The 21,537-nt window shown below is 45.5% G+C and overlaps 1 protein-coding gene across 6 annotated transcripts in view; it reads left to right on the forward strand.

Annotated features, from left to right (window-relative positions):
* Positions 1-21,537, forward strand: part of PIK3AP1 (phosphoinositide-3-kinase adaptor protein 1) — an 85,483-nt gene that overhangs the window by 44,840 nt on the left and 19,106 nt on the right. For all 6 annotated transcript variants that reach the window (XM_037904555.2, XM_037904557.2, XM_037904554.2 and 3 more), the window contains 6 exons: positions 1,059-1,203; positions 6,006-6,148; positions 6,896-7,028; positions 9,825-10,021; positions 12,542-12,731; positions 20,629-20,724. In XM_037904555.2, coding sequence (XP_037760483.1) covers positions 1,059-1,203; positions 6,006-6,148; positions 6,896-7,028; positions 9,825-10,021; positions 12,542-12,731; positions 20,629-20,724 — 904 coding nt within the window. The remainder of the gene's footprint in view (positions 1-1,058; positions 1,204-6,005; positions 6,149-6,895; positions 7,029-9,824; positions 10,022-12,541; positions 12,732-20,628; positions 20,725-21,537) is intronic.

Below are 21,537 nucleotides of genomic sequence, written 5' to 3' on the forward strand. Positions count from 1 at the left end.
CAACGTAGGTAACTCACCCCTATGCCTTTGTTTCCTCCTGTTTAAAAGGAGGGTGAGTGCATTGTCCGAGGTGTCACCGGCAGTGGCTAGGAATCTCCAACTCATGGCATGATACAATCATTGATGATCTAAGACTAAGGGGGAAATCAGAAACTGAGGTAGGCTTTTTCTGTCATCTTTGGTACCTAGAAATGGCTGAATCCTCTACTTTGGACAGGCTCTATCCCACGGGCATGGTTGAGAGATCCTGGTCTACTGCATAAGAGACTGTGAGCATGAAAGGACCTACAGGATGCTGGTAGATTACAATTACTGTAGTCGGTGACCTGTTAGTGTAATAAAATGCTTAAGTTTTATTACACTAATAGGTCATCGACTACAGTCATTGTAGTATAATTAAACCATCCCCCAACGAGTGGCGGCGGTAGCTATACCCACACCCATGTTTTTGTCGGTGAAACTTTTGTCAGTCAGGGGTGTGTGTTTTTTCAGAAGTTTTACTGACAAAAGTGCTAGTGTAGACAAAGCCTGAGAAGTTGTGGATTATAGATCACGATGTAGACAGGGTCCAATATTTGTTTTAGGGGTTGTCCTTCACATGCTCTTGAGCCTAAGGGAGTCATTTATGATGCTAATGAAACCGATCTAGTGCTCTTATGATATTTCATTTCCTAGCTAGTGGATGCCACAAGCACCGATTTCATGTTTTCAGCATATAAATGGCACCCCGAGGCATTAAAACCTGTCACCTAAACACAGATGCAAGCACAAGGATGTCTAGCAGTTTCACAGCATGCCCCAGTCCACTGTCTTCAGCTTTATTCAGCCACCCACAGAACCCAGATACAGAGCCCTGTGTGTGATGCTGAAATCTGACACAGAAGAAGTTTCAATCACTTGTAGTGGGTTACTTTTTCCAAGTGGCGTTTAGAAGCCCTGAAAAGGTGTCCCCACTGCTCTGAGCTGAATTCAGCACTGGGGAGAGCAGTGCTGGGGTTGCAATGAAGAACGGCTCCAGGATATCGTGAACCTACATGTTGTGATGCCTTTACTCCTAGGTGCAGACAACACTTTATATTATCATGAAATGTAAACTGGATTGTCAAGTGAAAACAGAAGCTGAATTCTTTCCAGAGAATGCCCAATCTGTGCGTGTGCCAGCCAAGATGGAAAATGAATACACTGTCTCTGTACAGGCTCCTGGTAGGTAGAACTTCTCCCTCTGGGAATTAAACTGTTGCAGATGGGAACAATCTAGAGCTTGGAACACAAAAAGCTAGAGGCAGGGAAATCACAAACTTCTGCTTCCTCCCAGCTCTACGTCTTAGTGTGGGATTGGTAGAGTCCCTTGTCCCCTGTGCGTTTGTGTCCCCAATCAGTAAGGTCACGATCGTAACGCTGGCCCTCCTCATTGGGAGTTTTGAAGAACAGTTATGGCTTGTAAAGCACTTGGAAGCTGAATGAACCTACAGAAGTGCAAAATATTATCACCGCCACCAGGGCATCAGAAAAAGATTGATGCCAGTAATGGTGTTCTTCGTACGGAATGGTTTCAGAGGACACAGCAGGGTAGTGTAGGCACAAAATATAACTGCTAGGAAAGTTTGACATTTAAGCAGTTTTCGTTAACACTCTTTATGTTGAGAATTTCAATATCCCTCAAAAGGGTAAAAAACACAAAAGCAACAGTGCTTCCCTAATTCATGGGAATCCATGGGACACTGGATACCGAAAGTGAAACTTGCTATGTGAAAAACGAGATCCACTTCAATTTAGGCTTACACAGTTTCTTTTAGCCTTGATTATGTATGTTTTAAGACAATGCTAGTCTCACCTAGGAATTACATATACATGCAAAAACAGATAAGGCAAGAAAAAAAATGATCAAGTTACCTTGCTTGGGGCCAGAGTGATTCTTAAAGGCTCTGGTCTCTGCTATGTTCAACTCTTCTTCCCCTGTGTCTTCTCCACTTTCTTATTGTCAGTCTCTAGCTTTTATTCCCTGTTCCTTAACTTTGCGCAGACTCAGTTTACCAAGTTACCTAATCTGTGTCCTTATCTAGTCTAAACCACTAATTTATCATATGTAAATCACAATAACTAACCTCAAATAATACATTTGTGCTTATCCTGCAAAAACTTACTTTTCTCTGTCTGGTTTCCAACACATCTATTCTCTGCTTTCAACCCCACTGACTCCATCCAGTTGTTTTTATCTCACAGAAGTTGTTTATTCTTCTTACTGGTATGATTTTGTGGCCTTGGGGTTTTTACACATTAGCTTGTCTTGCTGGGAGGGACAGGGTGTGCACTGGATTGACTCCAAAGCTACTAGCTCCCTCTGCTTCATCTTGTTGTCTGCATAGGCCAAGAATTTTACTGATAAGATACCCAAACCAATTTTCTTATCAGCACAATCTGTACTGCTGCATCCTCCGAAACATATACAAAAAGAAAACATACCTTTCTATTTCCTAACAGTAATATATATAATCATTATTTAATATATATTTGTGGTACATAATTCATTACACAAGTCTCGAACAAACTGATTAGTGTAGCTTGCTCTTTAATTCATGAAAGTTACAAAACTGAACTTAGATTTTTGGACCAAAGTTTAGCAATGGGGTTTCCGAGGCATCTTTATAAATTTGTGGTAGCTTCCCAATAGGGTGAGTTAACATCCATTTTGATTTCTTGAGTCAAGTGGTGGCTCTGTTGCTTCATTTGAGAAAAATGTCCATAATTAGAATTGGGCAAAATTTTTCATCTCAAGGGTTTTTTTTTACCACAAAACGCACATTCATGTTGACCAAAACATTTTGTGAATTCGTGTCAAACTCACAAATGGTTTCGCTTGAAAAATAAAAATCAACCGAAAAAGTGGAAACAAAATGTTTTGATTGTTCAATTTGAAATGATTTTTCATTGAGAAAGTTGCTTAGATTTTATTTTTAAAAAAAAATTTAAAATCTCAAATGAAACAACTTCTTTTTCCAACTTTTTGGTTTGCTGAAAAATGTTAGTTTTGACCAGAAACAGTCCTTTTTCCCTGGAACAGACAGCAAATCAAAACATCATTATTTGCACGTTATGTCATAATGTGACAGTCTGAGGAACAGAGGGACAAATCATTACACCTGTTCAGCTTCCCTGAAGTCAGTGGGTAGAAATGGGGAGAACCTGGCCCAGCAAACGGTTAAGGTAGTGTGTCTAAAACAAGACTGTTAACTTAAATACCAAGGCTGTCAAGCGATTAAAAAAATTAATTGTGATTAATCACGTGATTAATTGTGCTGTTAAACAACAGTAGAATACCATTTATTTAAATATTTTTGGATGTTTTCTACATTTTCAAATATATTGATTTCAATTACAACACAGAATACAAAGTGTACAGTGCTCACTTTATATTTATTTTGATTACAAATATTTGCACTGTAAAAAACAAAAGAAATAGTATTTTTCAGTTCACCTAAAACAAGTACTGTAGTGCAATCTCTTTATCGTGAAAGTTGAAATTACAAATGTAGAATTATGTACAAAAAAAACTGCTTTCAAAAATAAAACAGTGTAAAATTTTAGAGCCTGCAAGTCCACTCAGTCCTACTTCTTGTTCAGCCAATCGCTCAGACAAACAAGTTTGTTTACATTTGCAGGAGATAATGCTGCCCACTTCTTGTTTACAATGTCACCTGAACATGAGGACAGGCATTCTCATGGCACTGTTATAGCCGGCGTCACAAGATGCCAGATGCGCTAAAGATTCATATGTCCCTTCATGCTTCAACCAGCATTCCAGGGGACATGCATCCATGCTGATGATGAGTTCTGCTCGATAACAATCCAAAGCTGTGCAGAGTGACGCATGTTCATTTTCATTTTCTGAGTCAGATGCCACCAGCAGAAGGTTGATTTTCTTTTTTGGTGGTTCAGGTTCTGTAGTTTCTGCATCAGAGGTTTGCTCTTTTAAGATTTCTGAAAGCATTCTCCACACTTCATCCTGCTCAGATTTTGGAAGGCAATTCAGATTCTTAAACCTTGGGTCGAGTGCTGTAGCTAGCTTTAGAAATCTCACATCGGTACCTTCTTTGCGTTTTGTGAAATCTGTAATGAAAGTGTTCTTAAAATGAACAACATGTTCTGGGTCATCATCCGAGACTGCTATAACAAGAAATATATGGCAGAATACAGGTAAAACAGAGCAGGGGACATACAATTCTCCCCTAAGGAGTTCAGTCATAAATTTAATTAATGCATTATTTTTTTAATGAGCGTCATCAGCGTGGAAGCATGTCCTCTGGAATGGTGGCTGAAGCATGAAGTGGTCTATGCATGTTTAGCATATCTGGCACATAAATACCTTGCAATGCCAGCTACAAAAGTGCCATGCAAATGCCTGTTCTTACTTTCTGGTGACATTGTAAATAAGAAGAGGGCAGCATTATCTGATGTAAATGTAAACAAATGTGTTTGTGTTAACGATTGGCTGAACAAGAAGGAGGACTGAGTGGACTTGTAGGCGCTGAAGTTTTATATTGTTTTGTTTTTGAGTTCAGTAATGTAACAGCAAAAATCTACACTTGTAAGTTGCACTTTCATGACAGAGATTGCTCTACAGTACTTGTATGAGGTGAACTGAAAAATACTATTTCTTTTATCATTTTTACGGGCAAATATTTGTAATAAAAATAATATACACTTCCATTTCAATTACAACACAGAATACAGTATATATGAAAATGTAGAAAAACATCCAAAATATTTAATAAATTACAATTTGTATTCTGTTGTTTAACAGTGCGATTAAAACTGCGATTAATCATGATTAATTTTTTTGAGTTAATCGCGTGAGTTAACTGTGATTAATCAACAGGCCTATTAAATACACATTTGGAAACCTATTTATACATAGACTCTAAGGCCAGAGGGACCAATCAATATGATCATCTAGTCTGACCTTCTGTATAGCACCCGCCAGAGAACTTCCCCCAAACAATTCCTAGAGCAGATCTGTGAGAAAACATCCAATCTTGATTTAAAAATGGTCAGTGATGGAGAATCCACCACTCTGGCTTTATAAACATACCTCCCTTTCCTCTGGCTTATTGAATTAAAAAGCATGTTGAGCTTGCTGTCTCTAATACTAAGTGAAATAAGCTTTACATTTCCTATGTATGTGACAGAGTAACGCTTCTAGTCCAGGTGGCATTCTGACTTGTTACAAACAAAGGGGTATACAGGAATTAATGTTCAACCCTGACCAGGTTGTGGCTCAAAATGTCTGATGTAGTGTGTCAGAAGAAAAAAGCTGATCCACCAGTTGTACGTTGAGTTACACATCAGGAAGGGTATAAGGTCAGAGGTATATAGGAGACTAAACCTGAGTCTGATTAAAGTTGCAGGCCTGGACTGCACTTAACCTTCATTGAATTTCACTCAACTCCAGTTCAGTTGATGGGGATGCAAAATCTACAGTGAGTTGTAGATATACAGTGGTTTGGGTTGGAATCTGTTCCAGAGAGCCCCAAGACTGGGGTGGCAAGAGGTGCTCTACCTCAGGGTTGAGGTGCATTGATATAGCTATGTGTTAGCATTGGGTAGGCTGGACTAGAATTAGTAGGGAATGCTGCCAGTCAGGAGTGAGGTGCATTGACATAGCTGTGAAGAAGAAAGCTCTGCAGCATCTTCCTTCAGTATGCTCAAAGCAACTTTTATGCCCTCTGTGATGCATAGGGTTGCCAACCCTCCAGGATTGTCCTGGAGTCTCCAGAAATTAAAGATTAATCTTTAATTAAAGATGATGTCACATGATGAAACCTCCCGGAATGCGTCCAACCAAAATTGGCAACCCTACTGACGCATGCCAGATTCACCCACGAATTGAAAAGCTTTGGCTGATGGAGTGGAGTGAAGTGGAAACCTCTCCTAACGTCAGTGCTTCTTCTGGGTGCTCACGCTCATTGCCTGGTCTTACTGGGGATTGTTTTCCTTTCCTTTGAAAGACTTAACTTCTGGAGCAGCATCTCTGCGGATATATTCAGGTGACTTGATGGTGGGGGAAGCGAACATCAGCTATTACACTGACATGGAAGAGATCGGCAACTTATTGGCCAATGCAGCTAATCCAGTGGAGTTCATGTGCCAGGTAATGACAATGGACAAAAGGCAGCTTTTGAAATCAGCCCTTTCTGGGGCAGGAGGTGAGCAAAAAAGATTTCCAAAGCACTCGGAAGGAAAGAGCTCACCAGCAGGATAGAAATGTAAGCTAATTGTCTTCTTGCAGTCAATATTAATTAGGTCTAGCAGATGTTTCCCATCTGCAGAAAGCAGAGTGTGCTCTCTCCCTTTGAGGAGCTGTGGTAACTCCTAGATTTATTGGCAGCGCAAGGAAAATGCAGTAATTTATCACCCCAATTTAGACTTTGCTAACTTGAGAAACTGGGTTTTACAGAACCTGGAATAAGTCTTCAAGAAATAACAAATCATTTGGAAAGCTAAACATAAAAGCCTTGTGCAACAAGAGAAACTGACAAGGCTAGTTGAGTGTATTGCAGAAAGTAAAGTAACTCCTTCATTTTTCACTCCTGTTTTAAGAAACGACTTAATCTTTGCATTCCAGGCTCACTCACTGTGCTTTCCAACCTGCATACTCAGTCACTGAAAATAGTAGCACCCCCTATCATGTAACTGAATACAGTGTCATGAATATGCACCAGGAAGCAGTTAAAATTGCACGTACGACCTTAACTTTGGCCCTTCTGATCTTTGAGTGTTTAGCATTCTCTTCTCTTGACTTAGTTTTTTGTTTTTAACCTACTTTATATATCCAAACTGAACTGAATGTCTGGCCTGAAAACGCCGCCAAGATAAATTACTTTTCACTTGTGTTCAGGCCTTTAAAATAGTACCATATAACATAGAAGCTCTGGACAAACTGTTGACCGAGTCATTGAAGAACAACATTCCTGCAAGTGGATTGCACCTGTTTGGAATCAACCAGCTGGAGGAAGAAGATATGACTACAAGTAAGTGTTTAAAAAACGTCCTTGTTACAACTCTCTGCTTATAATCAATGGCTGTAAAATGAGTTGCCGGCAGCACCATGTGAAATGGAACTACAGGGTTTTAACACATAAAGAATGGAGGAAAGAGCCATTACCTTGGCAGGCCTGGGGCAGGACAGACAATAATCTATGGCCAAGATCTTCAAAAGTGCCTAGTGATCTTAGGTACCCAACATGAGCCATCTTTAAAAGAAAATTGAGCCCCTGCTCTCTGAAAATGAGCTCCCTTTCAAGGTGTTAAACTGAATGCTGTTGTATTAATTTAGATGGAATGAAGGGGCCCAAAGAGACAAAGGAGTTAACATAACCCAGTCACTGTAGAACATTAAACAAGGTTTGGGGTTTGGTATCTAGAGACCTCAGCCAAAAAAACCCCATTAAACTCTTTATTGAAAGATACAGAAAAGAAGGAAAAACAGTTAAAGCATTTGAAATGTAGGGTATTAAATACAGTTTTCATTTTAACAACATCCCTTGTTCCCTTTCCTTTAGCTGGAGAGAGTTTTTAGAAGGACACCCCTCCTCCGCCCCACATCTGACAGTCATTTAGTTGGTATTTGGTAATAACTGTCCTTTTGCGGGGGAAAGAAAAGAAATGAGTTAAGCTTGACTGGAGCTGTCATTGGTGCTGTACTTGTTAAAGTCTGATCCCATTTCTTAGAAGACAAGTCGAGATAAACACAGACACCGGGGAGAGGAAAGAGCAGCAAAGAGAGAAAATGCAGCTTCTCTCTGATGCTGACTCTCACTTGCAGCCCTGCTGTGGGAAAAACACAGGCATGGCACACGGTCTGATCAGCCACTGCGAGACTGGCAAACTTGTTCCAGTACTGGGCTGTGTAGGGCATAGCCTTTAGCTGCCTTTCCAGTGACAGGCTTATAGCAGTGTTGGAAAATATACAGTCTTGGCTGGCTAAGCTGGACTGTTCTTAGACAGAAGGAAAAAGGAGGTGGGAAAGAGAAGAGGTAAGGCAGGGAAGGAAAAGAACACACCAAGGTGGGGAGGGGCAAGACACGTCTTGCATCCCTGGTGGTGGTTGGCATTCAGCTGGAGCTGGTAGGGTGGTGATGTCATTTGGGTCCCTCTCTCTGGCCCAGTCTGGTCAGACATCCCTCAAGCTTAGGACGAAAAAGGACCCAGGAGATGTTGGAAGTGGCAGTCATGATGGTGAAACTTGCTCCAGTAGCCAATTTTTCTCCCCAAAGTCTCTTTCTTAATGACCCCAAAAGGGAGTGCCGGGTGCAATAGCCCATCCCCTCTTTATTTTCTCTCTCAATTAGGCTTAATATCAACATACCCATTTTGGTTTATTCATTTTTGGTCCTCAGTCCCTCTTGTTTACCAGGCATGTTCTTAACACAGTCCTTGAATTGTGTCAGGAGGCCTTTATGTTTGGACTAATTCAGTCTCCTTTTTGTACCTTTTCCCATCACCATTGGTTATTCTAGGTGATTTTGACAGCTTATGAACTTTCACTTCCTCGTTCCTGTTGAGCTCACAATTAGGATAAATTGGGAGGCCCAGGGTCCAAAATCACGTGTCACTCCTGAAAGTCTTGGCTGTCCGTTTTTGTAAAAGTAATGCGTGCGGTGAAGACCAGCTTGACCACATGCCTCAGGACCTGCCTGGCAGCACGTAGAGCCTCAGCAGTGGGACAATGTCTCTGAAAACAGGCCCAGTTTGGTAGGGGGCGATTTGATTTTAAATGCCTGGATCAGAGCAGCCTTTCCAAATACAGTAGCTTGTTGTTGTGGTCAGAGTGCTGTTGAATTCCCCAGGATTAGCACATGGCTTTTGGGGACCTTGGCCAGCACCCCAGGACCCCTTTTTTGGCAGTATTTTCCCCTGTCCCTCTTCTGTATTTCCTGCCTCTGTGTTTAATCTCCTGATCCTCACTTTGCTGACACCCAGCTGGGGTTGACTGAACAGTGCTGCTCCTTGAATATCCAGAAAGAGCCCCTGTAAACCAGGCAGCTCCCTTCTCCCCCATGCCAGACGGAGCCTTCCTCAGCCTCTGTCCTGGGCAGTGCCTGACATGGGCTGTGCACATCTGCTGTGCCAGTATTCATGAGCAAAGTGTGCACCTTGGCATGGAACTAGCAAATGCACAAGCACTCTGGTAGGCGCGTTTACGAACCTGGCTGAGGCTGAAATTAGCCACATGCTTCTTCACCACGACGTCATGTGTCTACCGCTCTTTAGTGAGAAAGCGCCTTGTTCGTGGCTAACTCTGCCATCTAGTTTCTTGAGGGTTCACTATCCTGCCCCCCAACACCTGATGTGCTCCCCTACCTCATGATGCTGATGCATTCGCCAGAGAACAGCTTTTCCCTTTTTCACTCCCTTCTCCCTGACCTTCCAGCTGATCCAGAGATGGAGCCAAATGCACCGCCAGCGGTGCCCCAGTGTGCCAGGCAGGTGTGCCCTCCTGCCGCATTTTTCATGAGAAGATTTAAGTGTCTTTGAAGCTCAGATTTTCACGGCTAAGTTGCAGCTTTGAAATGCCTGAAGGGATTTGGATGCCAAACTCCCAGGAAAACCAATGGGAACTGGGCATCCGAATGTCCTAGATAGCTCTGGCTGGCTCAGCCCTACAGGCCGAGTTCTGCTCCATTCTGACGTGGTGTAGCTCTTCCAGGGCTATTTAATGTCCTGCTTTTGTGTGCCTCCCCCTTTACTAGCCGCTGCATTCATTGCCCACCGGGTGTGTTGATGCCAAAGAGGAGCTTGATTTCTAAAAGCCTTTGTTCTCTCAGATCAGAGGGATGAAGAGCTGCCGACGCTGCTTCACTTCGCTGCAAAATACGGCCTGAAGAACCTCACGGCCCTGCTGCTCACTTGTCCGGGAGCCCTGCAGGCCTACAGTGTAGCCAACAAGTATGGGTACTATCCGAACAACATCGCCGAAAACCATGGCTTTAAGGACCTGCGGCAGTTCATTGACGAATACGTGGTAAGAGGGAGCAAGGTGCTGCCGGAGGGGGCTGTACGGCATGCACTTTGCACAGTGAAAGCTGCCCCAGATCGCTCTCCGTCAGGCTGGTAGCCTGTCACCAAGGACAGTGCTGTGCACTGGGATGGCAAGCTGTGGAGGGGGGTGGGGAAATTGGCATACCATGGCCTCTCTCTGGCGTAAGGTGGGGCTGGCAGCTGGGTGCAGCATGGGAGACTAGGGAAGATGGGTAGAGGGCTCTCAGAGAGGAGCAGAAGAGATAAAAACAGAGTACGCCTTTCTGGTCCCCTTCCCTCACAACCATTGGGACCAGCATGCTGCTACCGATGCATCCATGGCATCCGATCCCTGGTGTGCAGCTTCTGAGATAAACCCTAATGCTGCCAAAGCTGTAGCCCCTCAATCCTGTTCTGTCCAGCGAAGTGCCATGGCACTGACGCAGAGTGTGCTGTGGTTCTGGGGCTCCAGAACTCTCTCTGATTGCCTGCACTTCAAAGTGTTTGCACTTTGTCACTTCAAAGCAGCAGGAAAAGGAGCTGAGGGGAAGTGCTCTGAAAGTGACAAGCACTTCGCAAGCACAAGCGTGACGCCTTGGGTTTAAATGTCTGTGCAGAAAGCCTTGCACTTGTTAGCTTGGGGGCTACATGTTTGAAAGTGGAGGGACTTGAGACGATGGGGGGGAGGGATGTTCACCCTCCCTGGTAGGGGTGAAGCCCTGTTTTGAAGACTTGGGTGCTGCTTAGGTCTTGTGCTGGTTTTCTGCGCAAAGGCAAGTGACAGACTAAAATGGACTGTGCAGGCTCCCGATGGGCAGCTACTAGCCAGGTTGTGTGGCCTTGCCCTGAAATCAGTGGAGTTACAAGCCTGTGAATCGCCTCTTTCGTTAAAGTGCAGGAGAAATGCAGGAGGCTGAGAAAATCCAGCTACCTCCAACCCTTTTCTTTGATCAATACACCACGAGCGTCACAGGCCTGCCTGGCCTGTGCTAGCTTTTTCTCCCACGCCTGTTGTGGTGTGAGAACTAGTCAGGCTTGAAATAGCAACCCCAATGCGCTATCCGCCATGTCCCGCTTACTGTAAGCACAAGTCAGTGCAAGCATTAGTGAGCACAAGCATTAGTGCAGCCACTGGTGGGGGCGAGAGCCGGAGATAGGCTAACAACCAAAAAGCCACTGTGGCAATAGCCAGAGGAGGCGAGGAAAGAAGGCTCCTTCCAGCTGTATGGCAGAGAGCTAGTGGCTGGGCCTGGAGCACAGTCGGTGCTGGGTTTGGGGGAGAGCAGCTGGGGAAGCGTTCTGCCTCACTGGTGCAGGCCTTGTAAAATTAGTGCTGCTCTCCAGCGCGGCACCTGCATAAAGAATTCCATTGCCCTGAGAAATGAAAGTGGCTGGTATTACACGAGCGATGATCAGCTGTGAGGTTTCCTGTTGGTCTCGGAGTAGACGGGCTGTGCGCTCCCAGAACATGTTCTAGTACAGCTGTCAAAAAAAGAGGAAACTAAATCCACAGTGAAGCAGGGGCTGGCCCTTTCTTGCTAATGCTTGGGGCGAGGAACTGTTTCTTTGATCTGCATCTCCAGCTAAAGTCTCCAAGGGCAGCTTCTGTTGAGCCATCACCACCTTAGAATGAGCTTGGCATGTGTCCTGGCACTTCCAAGTATGTGAGGCTTGAGGCGGAGTTAGCAGAGGGGCAGCAACTGTTTAAACGTTGTGCCCGCTGGCTAGGGGTGTTCTCCTGTACCTGGAATAGCCGCCAAAGGCAAACACGGCATCACCCCTGATCACTAATACGTCACAGGGCTAGGCAGGGGAATCTGCAATCTCCACGCCATGCAGTAGTGGCGGCAGCTGCTGGTTTTGGGGTCAAGCCAGCTCTCCTACTTTCCCATGTTGCCTCCTCTGTAAATGGCTGTTCTGCATCTGGGGGGATTGGGTTCTCTCTCCTTCTGTCCCCCTCCTTGTGCTGGATTCCTGCACCTGAGCTTGCTCCTCCACTGAGCTACCCTCTTCAGCTCCACAGAAGAGCCAGCACAACAGCAGGTGGCCAGGGAGGATCTCATGGTGGTGCTAGTGCTGCTAGAGACAGCTTGGGTGGCCTCTCAGAGACCTGGCTATCCACTGTAGCATAGACCCCGGGTCTGTGCAGCTATGATGAGGACTAAGGTACATGCAGCCTTAGATATGGGTTTACACCGGAAGGCTCTTTCCATTACAAGTGGGTGGCAGACTTATCCTGATATTGGCACCGACTTCCCAGAAGGGGAAACCTGCAGATGCAGTTGTGGGCTCAGAGGATGGATATGTTGGTGAAATATACCAGACTGATGTCCCTGGAGACTTAAGTCCTCTGCTTGCTTAGAGCATGGGCAGTAATTCAATCTGCTAACTCTGGACACTGGATGGATGCACGTGCACTCAGTAAATCAGAACATGCTAATGCACTGCACCTCACACAGCAAGAGCAGCTTTATTTCCCTGATCCTCTCCTTCCTGAGTCTTTTGCTTACGCTCCCTCCTCCAGGAAACTGCTGATATGCTGAAGAGTCACATTAAGGAGGAGCTGATGCAGGGTGAAGAAGATGACTCTGTTTATGAGTCCATGGCTCACCTCTCCACCGACCTGCTGATGAAATGCTCCCTGAATCCTGGCTGTGATGATGAGCTCTATGAATCCATGGCCAATTTTGCCCCGGATGCCTCAGACGATCTGTGTATGTATAGACTTTACGTTGTGTGGAGTGTTGCAGGCCGTGTCAATACTCAGTCTCTTATTATGTTAAGCCGAGTGTTTACACATGGCAGGTCCCTGACTGCATTTATACTGTGTTTTGATTGTAACATTTCTGCTCTGTCCACACCAGCAGCTCTAAAAGATGGTTGGGCTACTGTTGGCTTTGAGATAACAGGCATAAAAAGAAGTAACGCTTTCATCATTAGACTGCAGATCTTGCTCTGCATGAAAGGAGTATGGTAAAAAGGCACTTCCTGTACAGTACGGCTGAGCTCTAAAAGGAAGGACAAGGAACTTCAGTCTGATGTAGAAGCTGAGAAGCCAGTGTAGTGACTTGAAGGGAGGCGGGACAAGCTAAAAAGTGTGGGTTGTTCTTGTTTAACGGCTTGGGAGAAAGTCAGCTGTCAGTGGAGGGGAAAGGAGCGTGTTGGCACTTTAAAAATTCATTGCTTCAGGGAAAACTTCTCCTACTGAAACACTTCTGCTTATAGACAATATATCTTGGATTGCTTCCCCTCCCCCATATGAATACGAAGGACACTCTAAAACAAGATCTGTGTTGCTTAGGGGTTCAGTTGCCACTGCTGTTTATCCTTCACCTGAATTCATAATCCCGTCTTTGTGACGTCTCATTTGGTTGCTGTGGAGATGGTTATGTTGCTACAAAACCAGGTTGTTATGATTTCAGGTGGAGAATAAGCAGCAGGAGCAACTGAATGCCTCAGCCACAAAGATCCCATTGTCCCTAGTCCTTGAGTGAGGGCTGGGGAGCTGTGGGTAACGTGTGCTGTTTCAGAAGTGGTCTGCATAGAATTGGTTTCTAGATGTTGGTTTGGATAGTTCTACGGAGAATGGCTGGATCTCTGTGTAAGGTATTTAATGTGGGCAGGGCAAAAAAATCAGAGGAAAAACTAGTTGAGTTTAGTGGGTTGAAATGCCTAGACTCTACAGTAACCTAATAATTTTTTTGGTGTAGGGTTTCCTATAACTTAGTCTCTGAGACTTTTGAATTGGAATGTAGAATGTAGCTGTGCTCTCAAAATGGCCTCGTACTGTGTTCTCCAACTTCAGATCAAATGTGCTCAGCTGACGAGTAAAAGTGGTCTGATTGCCAGTACTGCAAACTTGGGGTCTGAGTCGGGCTGCGCTTTCTGAACCTCACCAGTAGCAAAGGTTCTGCAGGCCGCATTGTGCTCTCACGACACACGCACAAGGCCAGTGACTTTGGTGGCTTTGCAGAGATCTGAAGGACTAGAACGAAGTGATTCTCTTGGTGCACAAAAAGGAACTGAATCCAGCTTACACACTGCTGTATTGGCTCTGCAGGGCTGGCAGAAGTAAAGAACAAAAAATTCTGTCACTAGTGGGCAATCTTGGCTCTGAATTCACACAAGGAGCAGATCCGAACAAGAGGGTGACCTCTTAAAAACTATGCAGAACAGAGCTGTTCTTTAAGTCTGAGGTTTGGTCCGTCTGCTTGGACAAAGAGCCTTGAGCACTTTCTGTAACAGTGTGTTTGCTCTTGTGTCCAGAGCTGTGTTGTGCTTTCTGTGCTCCACATGGCTATCCCCTTCTACCCCAGGGCTGGTGGTGGTATAAAGAATAAATCTTTGAAGGCCTTACGGAGTCTTTACCTGGGAAAATTCTTAGGCCTAAACAGTTTTTGCCCCTATGTAACTGTATTGGTGTAGAGACGGATACAGCTCAACTGGTGGTGTAACTTAGTGTTGATGCAGTTATTTCAGCATACAGGTGTTTGACTGTGTCTGAAATAAGCCCTTATTGAAAGTGGAGGGAGTATTGCCTGGGTTAGGACTGACTTAATGATTATAGACTTCAAGATTTAGCACTTAGTTAAAGCTCTGTGGAAATGAAAGACTACATAGGAAAGTGAAACATGATGTTTGTTCACACATTCCCTCGAGGTTGGAACTGATTTCTAGTATCTCCAGTGGCTTCTCTGAACAAGGGACATACTAAGCCACAACCATATGAGCAACATGGCCACCTGGCAGGATTGGACCACAGTTCTTGCCACACACTTCGAGAACTGACCTGAGAAAGCTTGAAAGCACCAAGGGGTCACCTAGCTGAATGAGAAGCTATTTGAAATGTAATCAGTTTCAAAGCGTTAAAAATAGCTTCAGGTTATACACTGGTGCTTGAGTCCCCCAGCCAGTCTCTTGATCCCTTTCATCTTTTCAATGCTTTTCTCTCTCTCTCTTGGCCTATGGAAATGGATTCTGTGCAAGGAATTTTTACTTTGTGGGTCTGACAGTTTCTCTAACCGTTCAGTTCCAGGAAGAGGTGATACTTGTGCCAGGATTAGGACAGATTCAGACACCAGTGTGATGTCTAAGCTGATAGTGTCCCATGAAGCTCAGTTTTAAGATGGGCCACACAACCATAGAACTGGGAAAGAACTGTTCCTGTACAGAACTCTGTGTCCCCGGCCCTGTCCAGTGCAGGGTTATTCCCTACAGTCACTTCCCCAGTGTCGTTCTAAATGCTCAAAAGCCACTTCCCTTCACAAACTAGCACACAGCCAAATAGCTCTTGCTGTTAAGAATTTTTTTGATATTGAGCCTAAATTGTCCTTTAGTTAATTTCATCCCATTAATGGTAGGAATTCCCCCTTCAGTAGAATTCCCCTCTGATTACACCTTACATTTGACCTTACAAGTATTTGAAAATTCTAGGCATAAGGAAATTGCAGCAGGTTTGTGTGGGTTGCAGGTAGATGTTACAAACAGCAGCCAAGAGGTATGAAGGGGGAGTTATCCGTTTCACCCCACTTCTGCATTGCGGACAAAGGGACCATTTTGTCTTAACCACTGTGAACTCTTTTCCTCCACCAACCTCTCCTGCTCAGTTCCAAACCCTGGATCACTAGGAAATGTGGCCTTTTGAATGAATCTGTGTGTGCCAGAGCTTTCCTCCCAACTTCCACCTCCCAACTCTTGGGGGTTGACTAACCTTTAACCAGTGGGTTCTTTTTGATCTAAGTGCAGGGCAAACTTCCGTGCCTGGAATCGAATGTGCTTTTCCTAAGAAGATGCCAGGGGTAGGGTCTGATGTGCCTGATTAGGAAGGGCATGTAGTGAAGCCTGATGGAGGGAACAATGGAACTGTCTCCTTAAAGTGTGAAGCAGAACACATCCTGTAATGCAGTGAAGTACCAGACAATGTCAAGGAACTGGTCAATGTCCCATGTCTGTAGATTGCCACTGTTCGGGTCTGTTTCTTACACTGAAGAAGGTTCCATGTATTAAGGCCTTAGCACATGCAGCTCAGTAACGACCGACTGGAGTGTGAAGGTGCAGATTTTTATCCAGTCTCTGAACCAATAAGGAGAGCAATGATTTACTTGTAGGAGAAAGCTATGAGGAACCTCTGCCCTCTTCCAAGGCTATGTGTTTCTTGACCCTGTTCACTCTGTTCCCAGCCAGGGGAAGGCATTTCCTTCCTCGGCTAGATAGTTCTGTGACCCACATTTTGACTTGCTAATTATGACACCTATTTTTGTCTGCAGCCAAGGATGCTGGAACTAGGGGTGCTGGGGGTGTGGGAGCACCCCCTGGCTTGAAGTGGTTTCCATCATATACAGAGTTTACAGTTTGGTTCAATGGCTTTCAGCACCCCCACTATACAAATTGTTTTAACGTTACTGTCTGCAGCTGTGGCTTTTCCCCCTCTAGGAATTACTCAAATACCATTCTGCCCTTCTCTAGGGCCTGGCGTCCACTGACTTCAGTGCATTTAACAAACTGCAATCTTCCGGCCAGGAGCAGCCAAAGCACCTTAAAAGTGGGGGGGCCACAGGCGCCTGAACTATGGTCCCACCCCTATGTCACCCATCCACCCCGAGATCCTACCCCTTCCCCCAAGGCCCTGCCCTTGCTCCGCCCCTTCCCCCAAGACTCTGCCCCTGCACCACCCCTTCCCCCGAGGCCCCACCCACCACTCACTCCTCTCCGCACCATCCCCCGTCACTTGACCTTACGGCCGGTAAAAAAGGGAGGGGCCATGGCCCCCTGGTCCCCCTTGTTCTGGCGCCCCTGCTTCCCGCCACCTTAGAAACATTAACTCCATTTTAGATGGGGAAACAACCATGTCACTTTCCCTCTGCCGCTGTGTGCATGTGACCTTGGACAAAGATCTGGAACACCAGATTACCTGCCTGATTCCCAGCCCTGTTACCTTAACCATAGACCATCCAGCTGCAGGAACTAATGGAGCCAGAGCTTCATGCTTTAGAGAGTTAAATAGTTAATCTCGCAAGCCCCCTCTGGAAGGGACACTGCTGGAACAGCAGCTTTTAAACGATTGTGCCGTGAAGTGCAGAACGAGGTTTCAGAACCCCTGACTCCCTACTAAGAGTGGATTTTGTTAGCTGCTCACATTGTCTTTTCCCATGGTAGTGAGCTGTGTTATCCCCATTCCCCCATCCCCCGCATAGACAGGGTTTTTCTAACCTGTGTCTATGGACTGTAGGTAGTACACAGAACTGCAGCCTTCTTGTCTTCCTTAGGTGAACGAAGGGAATCGTGCACAAAATGTAACTGCTTTAAAATTCTGGGATGGGATTATGGCAAAACACTGAAGTCTTTGTGTTAAGTAATAGAGAACTGACCTCTGAACACAGCTGGCTTTGTGTGTGCGCTTGGTAATAGCTGATTACAAATGGCTCTGAAGACTTAATGGAGATGGGGGCAAGGGTTTCTTTACAGGCTAACATAAAAGGCAGGTGCAGCCATGCAGTGAGGCAGCCTGTGTGTATTGTTGGTGTCTCTAAGACCAAGGGGCAGTGACTGAACTTCCAGAAGGTCCAATGCTCTGTTGGCTCAATGAGAAGCTGCTAACCCACATGAAGTCTCCAGTCGCTGCACAGAGTGGGAAGGGAAATCGGAGGGCTGTCTTTTATCTTAAATCCTACCTAGCATGACACCTGAGATTCCAGCATGGCTTCTCCTCTCCCTGCTGGCTTCACGCCACAAGATCCTTCACCCTAGATCCCCTGACTAGCTCAAGCAAACCTGGGGTCACTTGCAAACTATTGCTGGGCACGTGGCTGTGGGGCCCAGACTTTGTAGGTGACTCTTCTCCCCCTAATCCCTGCTCCAGAGTCTCATTTCTGATGAGGTAAGGGGAATAGATAATCCATCTGGGAGATGTCCAAGGCTTCAGCTCAATCTGGGGACATGGGTAGGACATTAATAGGTGTCATCTATATACAAGGCAGATCTGTGTGCCAGGAGACAATGATGTGGTAATTGCCTGTCAGCCAACCCCAAGATCCTGCCTACATCGGGGAAGCTAATCTCTCTCCCACCGAGTCAGTGTCTGCAGTTCCCTGTGATCTGTCACTAACCTCTTCGCCTACTTCACTGAGTAATGTCACATACTTGATATTTTATTTATACTTATGGTTCATCCTCCTACGGAGTTGGGTATATCGGACAGTGCACGAGGATAACCTACCTCTGGTGTCTTGGTCTCTTATTTTTGTCCATTTGGAGTCTGCAGTACAGCAGTGTCTAATATTCTAAGCTGCTGTATTTCATACCAATTAGGTATTGTCCTTTGACTCCTGGCAAGTTTCCAGTGTGGCTCTCAGCTGGGCAAAGTTTGGGGTCCCATTATAGTTTTCACTCTTCCTTGGCAAAATCAGCTTGGCCTTCTACTGGGAAAGGAAAAAAAGAACACCCCATAAACGGAACACATACCCTACAGGCAGTTGGTGAGATTAGTGAGTTAACTAATCCTGGCTAATGCCCCATAAAGCAGATCTGGTCTCTACCATGGGTCACTCACTAACCAAGTGTAACAGTGATCCCTTGGTATAAGATTTTCTCTGCCTGAAATCGATTGACAACTTATTGGCTAGATAGATCGATTTTACCCAGAAAAGCAGTAGCCTTCTTATGCAGTAGTTATCTCCGGTAGTTGACACTACATGGTGAAAAGATTTGGCTACGCAATAGAAAACTCCCCAACTTCCTCTTACTGTGCTGGTCTAATGATTTTGCAGAGCACTGACAAAAAAGGGGAACATGAGGCTGTCTCTTTGTTTTCTATGCGGAGAAGGAAAGGAATTTTGCACTCCCAATGCTGTTTACTCCACTCCGAAATCCATACATCAGTGGCTTGGTTCATGGCTGATTGTATAAGTTATAAATACCAGTCTGTTAAAATTATTTATTACTTGGATCAAAATAACAAGTTTCTGTACAAAGACATGCACTCTAATGCTGAAACATTGGACGTGCATAGGCAACTCCCGCTGAGCAGCCCAAAGTGTCTTCCAAACAGTAGCTAATCCTCAACGCCCTGTTGGCAACTTCACTAAACTCTCCACTACACAACTCTGTTGTTCGCCTCTGCCTGTACAGCAACAGCCTTTCTTAGCTGCGCACTTGAGGAACTTGGCAGAAATCCTGTGCAAAATGTACTGAGCATAGCGACTTTCAGTGGCTTATAACTTGGCCACATTAAAACAAACTTGATCAAAACATGAATTTCCACAGATGGGGCCTGTAATAGTTAAAGCATTTGCACTTGCAAAGTCGGGAAGAATGTGCTGACACGCTGAATAGGGGTCTGTGACAGGGTGCTCCACTCCATGCTAGGATGGTGCCTCCTCCTGGTCACTCAGGGGAATAGCATGCCAAGTCAACACCCCTTCCCACGGTGGCACACCATCTTTCCGCCTCTCTCTCTGGGTCGGAAGCCCCACTCTTGCTCCATGAGCTGCTGCTGCCTCTTTGTGACTTGGCTCTCCGGCCACCTCACTCGACATGTTTTCCCCTTCCTTCAGCAATCCTGGGCAGCCTTCCCATTCACTGCCTCAGAGTGCCACTTCCTCAGTGGCTGGCAGGGGAACCTGGATCCACCCTTTACTCCAGGTTCCGGCTCAGGGACCCTCTAGTCTGCCGTCAAGGTCTGTTCCCTTTTAGACCTTACTGCCTTTCCCTGAGCCCTTTCCTTACTGCCTGGCACTCCCCCCATCACCTGCAGGTTTGCTAGCAGCTAGAGGCTCCAACCACATTGGGGCTCCATTGTTAACTGCTGTATAGATTTGTAGTAAAGACAGTCTCTGTCTATCCTAAATAGTTCACAATCTTAATTTCCCCTCCAGCCATTTCAGCTGCAGAGCATCACACAAAATTTGTTTGGTGGGAATAGCGTATCTGCCTTCACGTTAAACAGCTGAGCCTTTCTATACACTAGTCTCCTCCAGGCAGGGACCCCGCCTGGAAATTTCAGCCTGAAAGGTGAAAGTGTTGGGAGGTTATGGGCAAAGAAAGACACGGTTAGAATTTAGACTTAATTGTAGTATCACTGCTCTACTGTTCCAGCGCTGGGTATTAGGCTTCGTCCGCACTTAAAATGGAGGTTGTCATAGCTACGGTGCTTAGGGGTGTGAAAAATCCACACTCCGGAGCGCCATAGCTACGCTAACCTAACTTCCATTGTGCTAGGTACCGTCGCTCGGGGAGGCAGTGTTCCTACAGTGATGGAAAAACCCCTTCCATTGCCATAGGATGCGTCTACACCAGGTAGCTATGGTGCTAGAGTCCCTGTAGTGTAGACATGGTTTTAGATTGGATACAGTGCAGTACATTATCCGTTCAGAGTAGGCATGGAACTCTATCTAGTCTTACTGGGACTTAGCCCCACAATCATCTGTTGAGGCAAATACTTGTGCTTGGAGTTGTCCAGATTGTCCATCCTAAAGTTGAGTGACTGGTCAGTGGGCCCGGATGTTTCAGAAATCTCAGGTCCGCTAATCATATTGGGTTTATGAACAGCTAATGGAAAACCTGGTGTGGTTGAAGACATAGTTAATGGATTACTCTTCCTAATTGTTCTTCCAGATGTTGAGATGCTTCAGTCAAAACCCGAAGCCCCAATCGCTAGAGACCAGCTATCTCTGACTATAAAAGATTCTATGATCCGCAAATTTTTAGAAGGTGAGAGCTGGGGGGGCGTGTGGAGGTGGTGGGGGAGGGTGGGTTAGGGCTAATTAAAATGAATTCTGTTTGAGATTTCGTCCTGCTCTGTAAGGATAGAAGCAAACTCCCAGTGCTCAAGGTGAACGGCTCTGCTGCACTGGGTATTTTCCGCATCTACTGCAAAGCGTTCAGTACAGCAGGGAAGGTGGTTGATGTATCTGCATGGTAACACAACCAACTTGATTCGTGTTTTAACTCGGAGTAAAATCCAGTTCTGGTTCTATCCCCTCCTCACTTGTTAAGTGACATGAATATTCAAACAGGGAGGTTCTGCTGAAAACACTTGCCTTTCTGTGGCCTTCTGCTCTCCATGTTAAGAGGATTTCAGCCACCCTGAATCAGGGCCCAAGTGCAGATCTGCCTGCGGGAGGAGTTTGACTTTTGACTAAGAGTGGCTAGTTATTATCCTCAACTACCTGGTTGTACAGATAGGGATGTGGCCTCTGCATTGACTTCAGTGGGAAAGGATGGTGCCAAGAACCTCTAAGACCAGACCTCTGCTAGGTGCTTAATTGAGGTACCTGTCTTGAAAGCTTTAGGCCCAGTTGGTTTCTGCATGTACGATGCTCCAGAAGGGGTTCTACTCTGTAGAAATGGCATAATGGGGCTCCAGGTCTTCCTAACTAGCATCCCTGTGAACTCTGCCTGGCCCCTGAGAGCCAGTCTGGATTATATCCCTCTCTCACATCACCAGCAACTAAGGGTTTGTCTATGCTGACAATTAGTTTGTGGCAAGCCGGGGGTGGGGAGGGGGGCAGGAGGGGTGCTCTG

The sequence above is a fragment of the Chelonia mydas genome, chromosome 7 (assembly GCF_015237465.2).
Source record: "Chelonia mydas isolate rCheMyd1 chromosome 7, rCheMyd1.pri.v2, whole genome shotgun sequence".
Classification (NCBI taxonomy): domain Eukaryota; kingdom Metazoa; phylum Chordata; order Testudines; family Cheloniidae; genus Chelonia; species Chelonia mydas.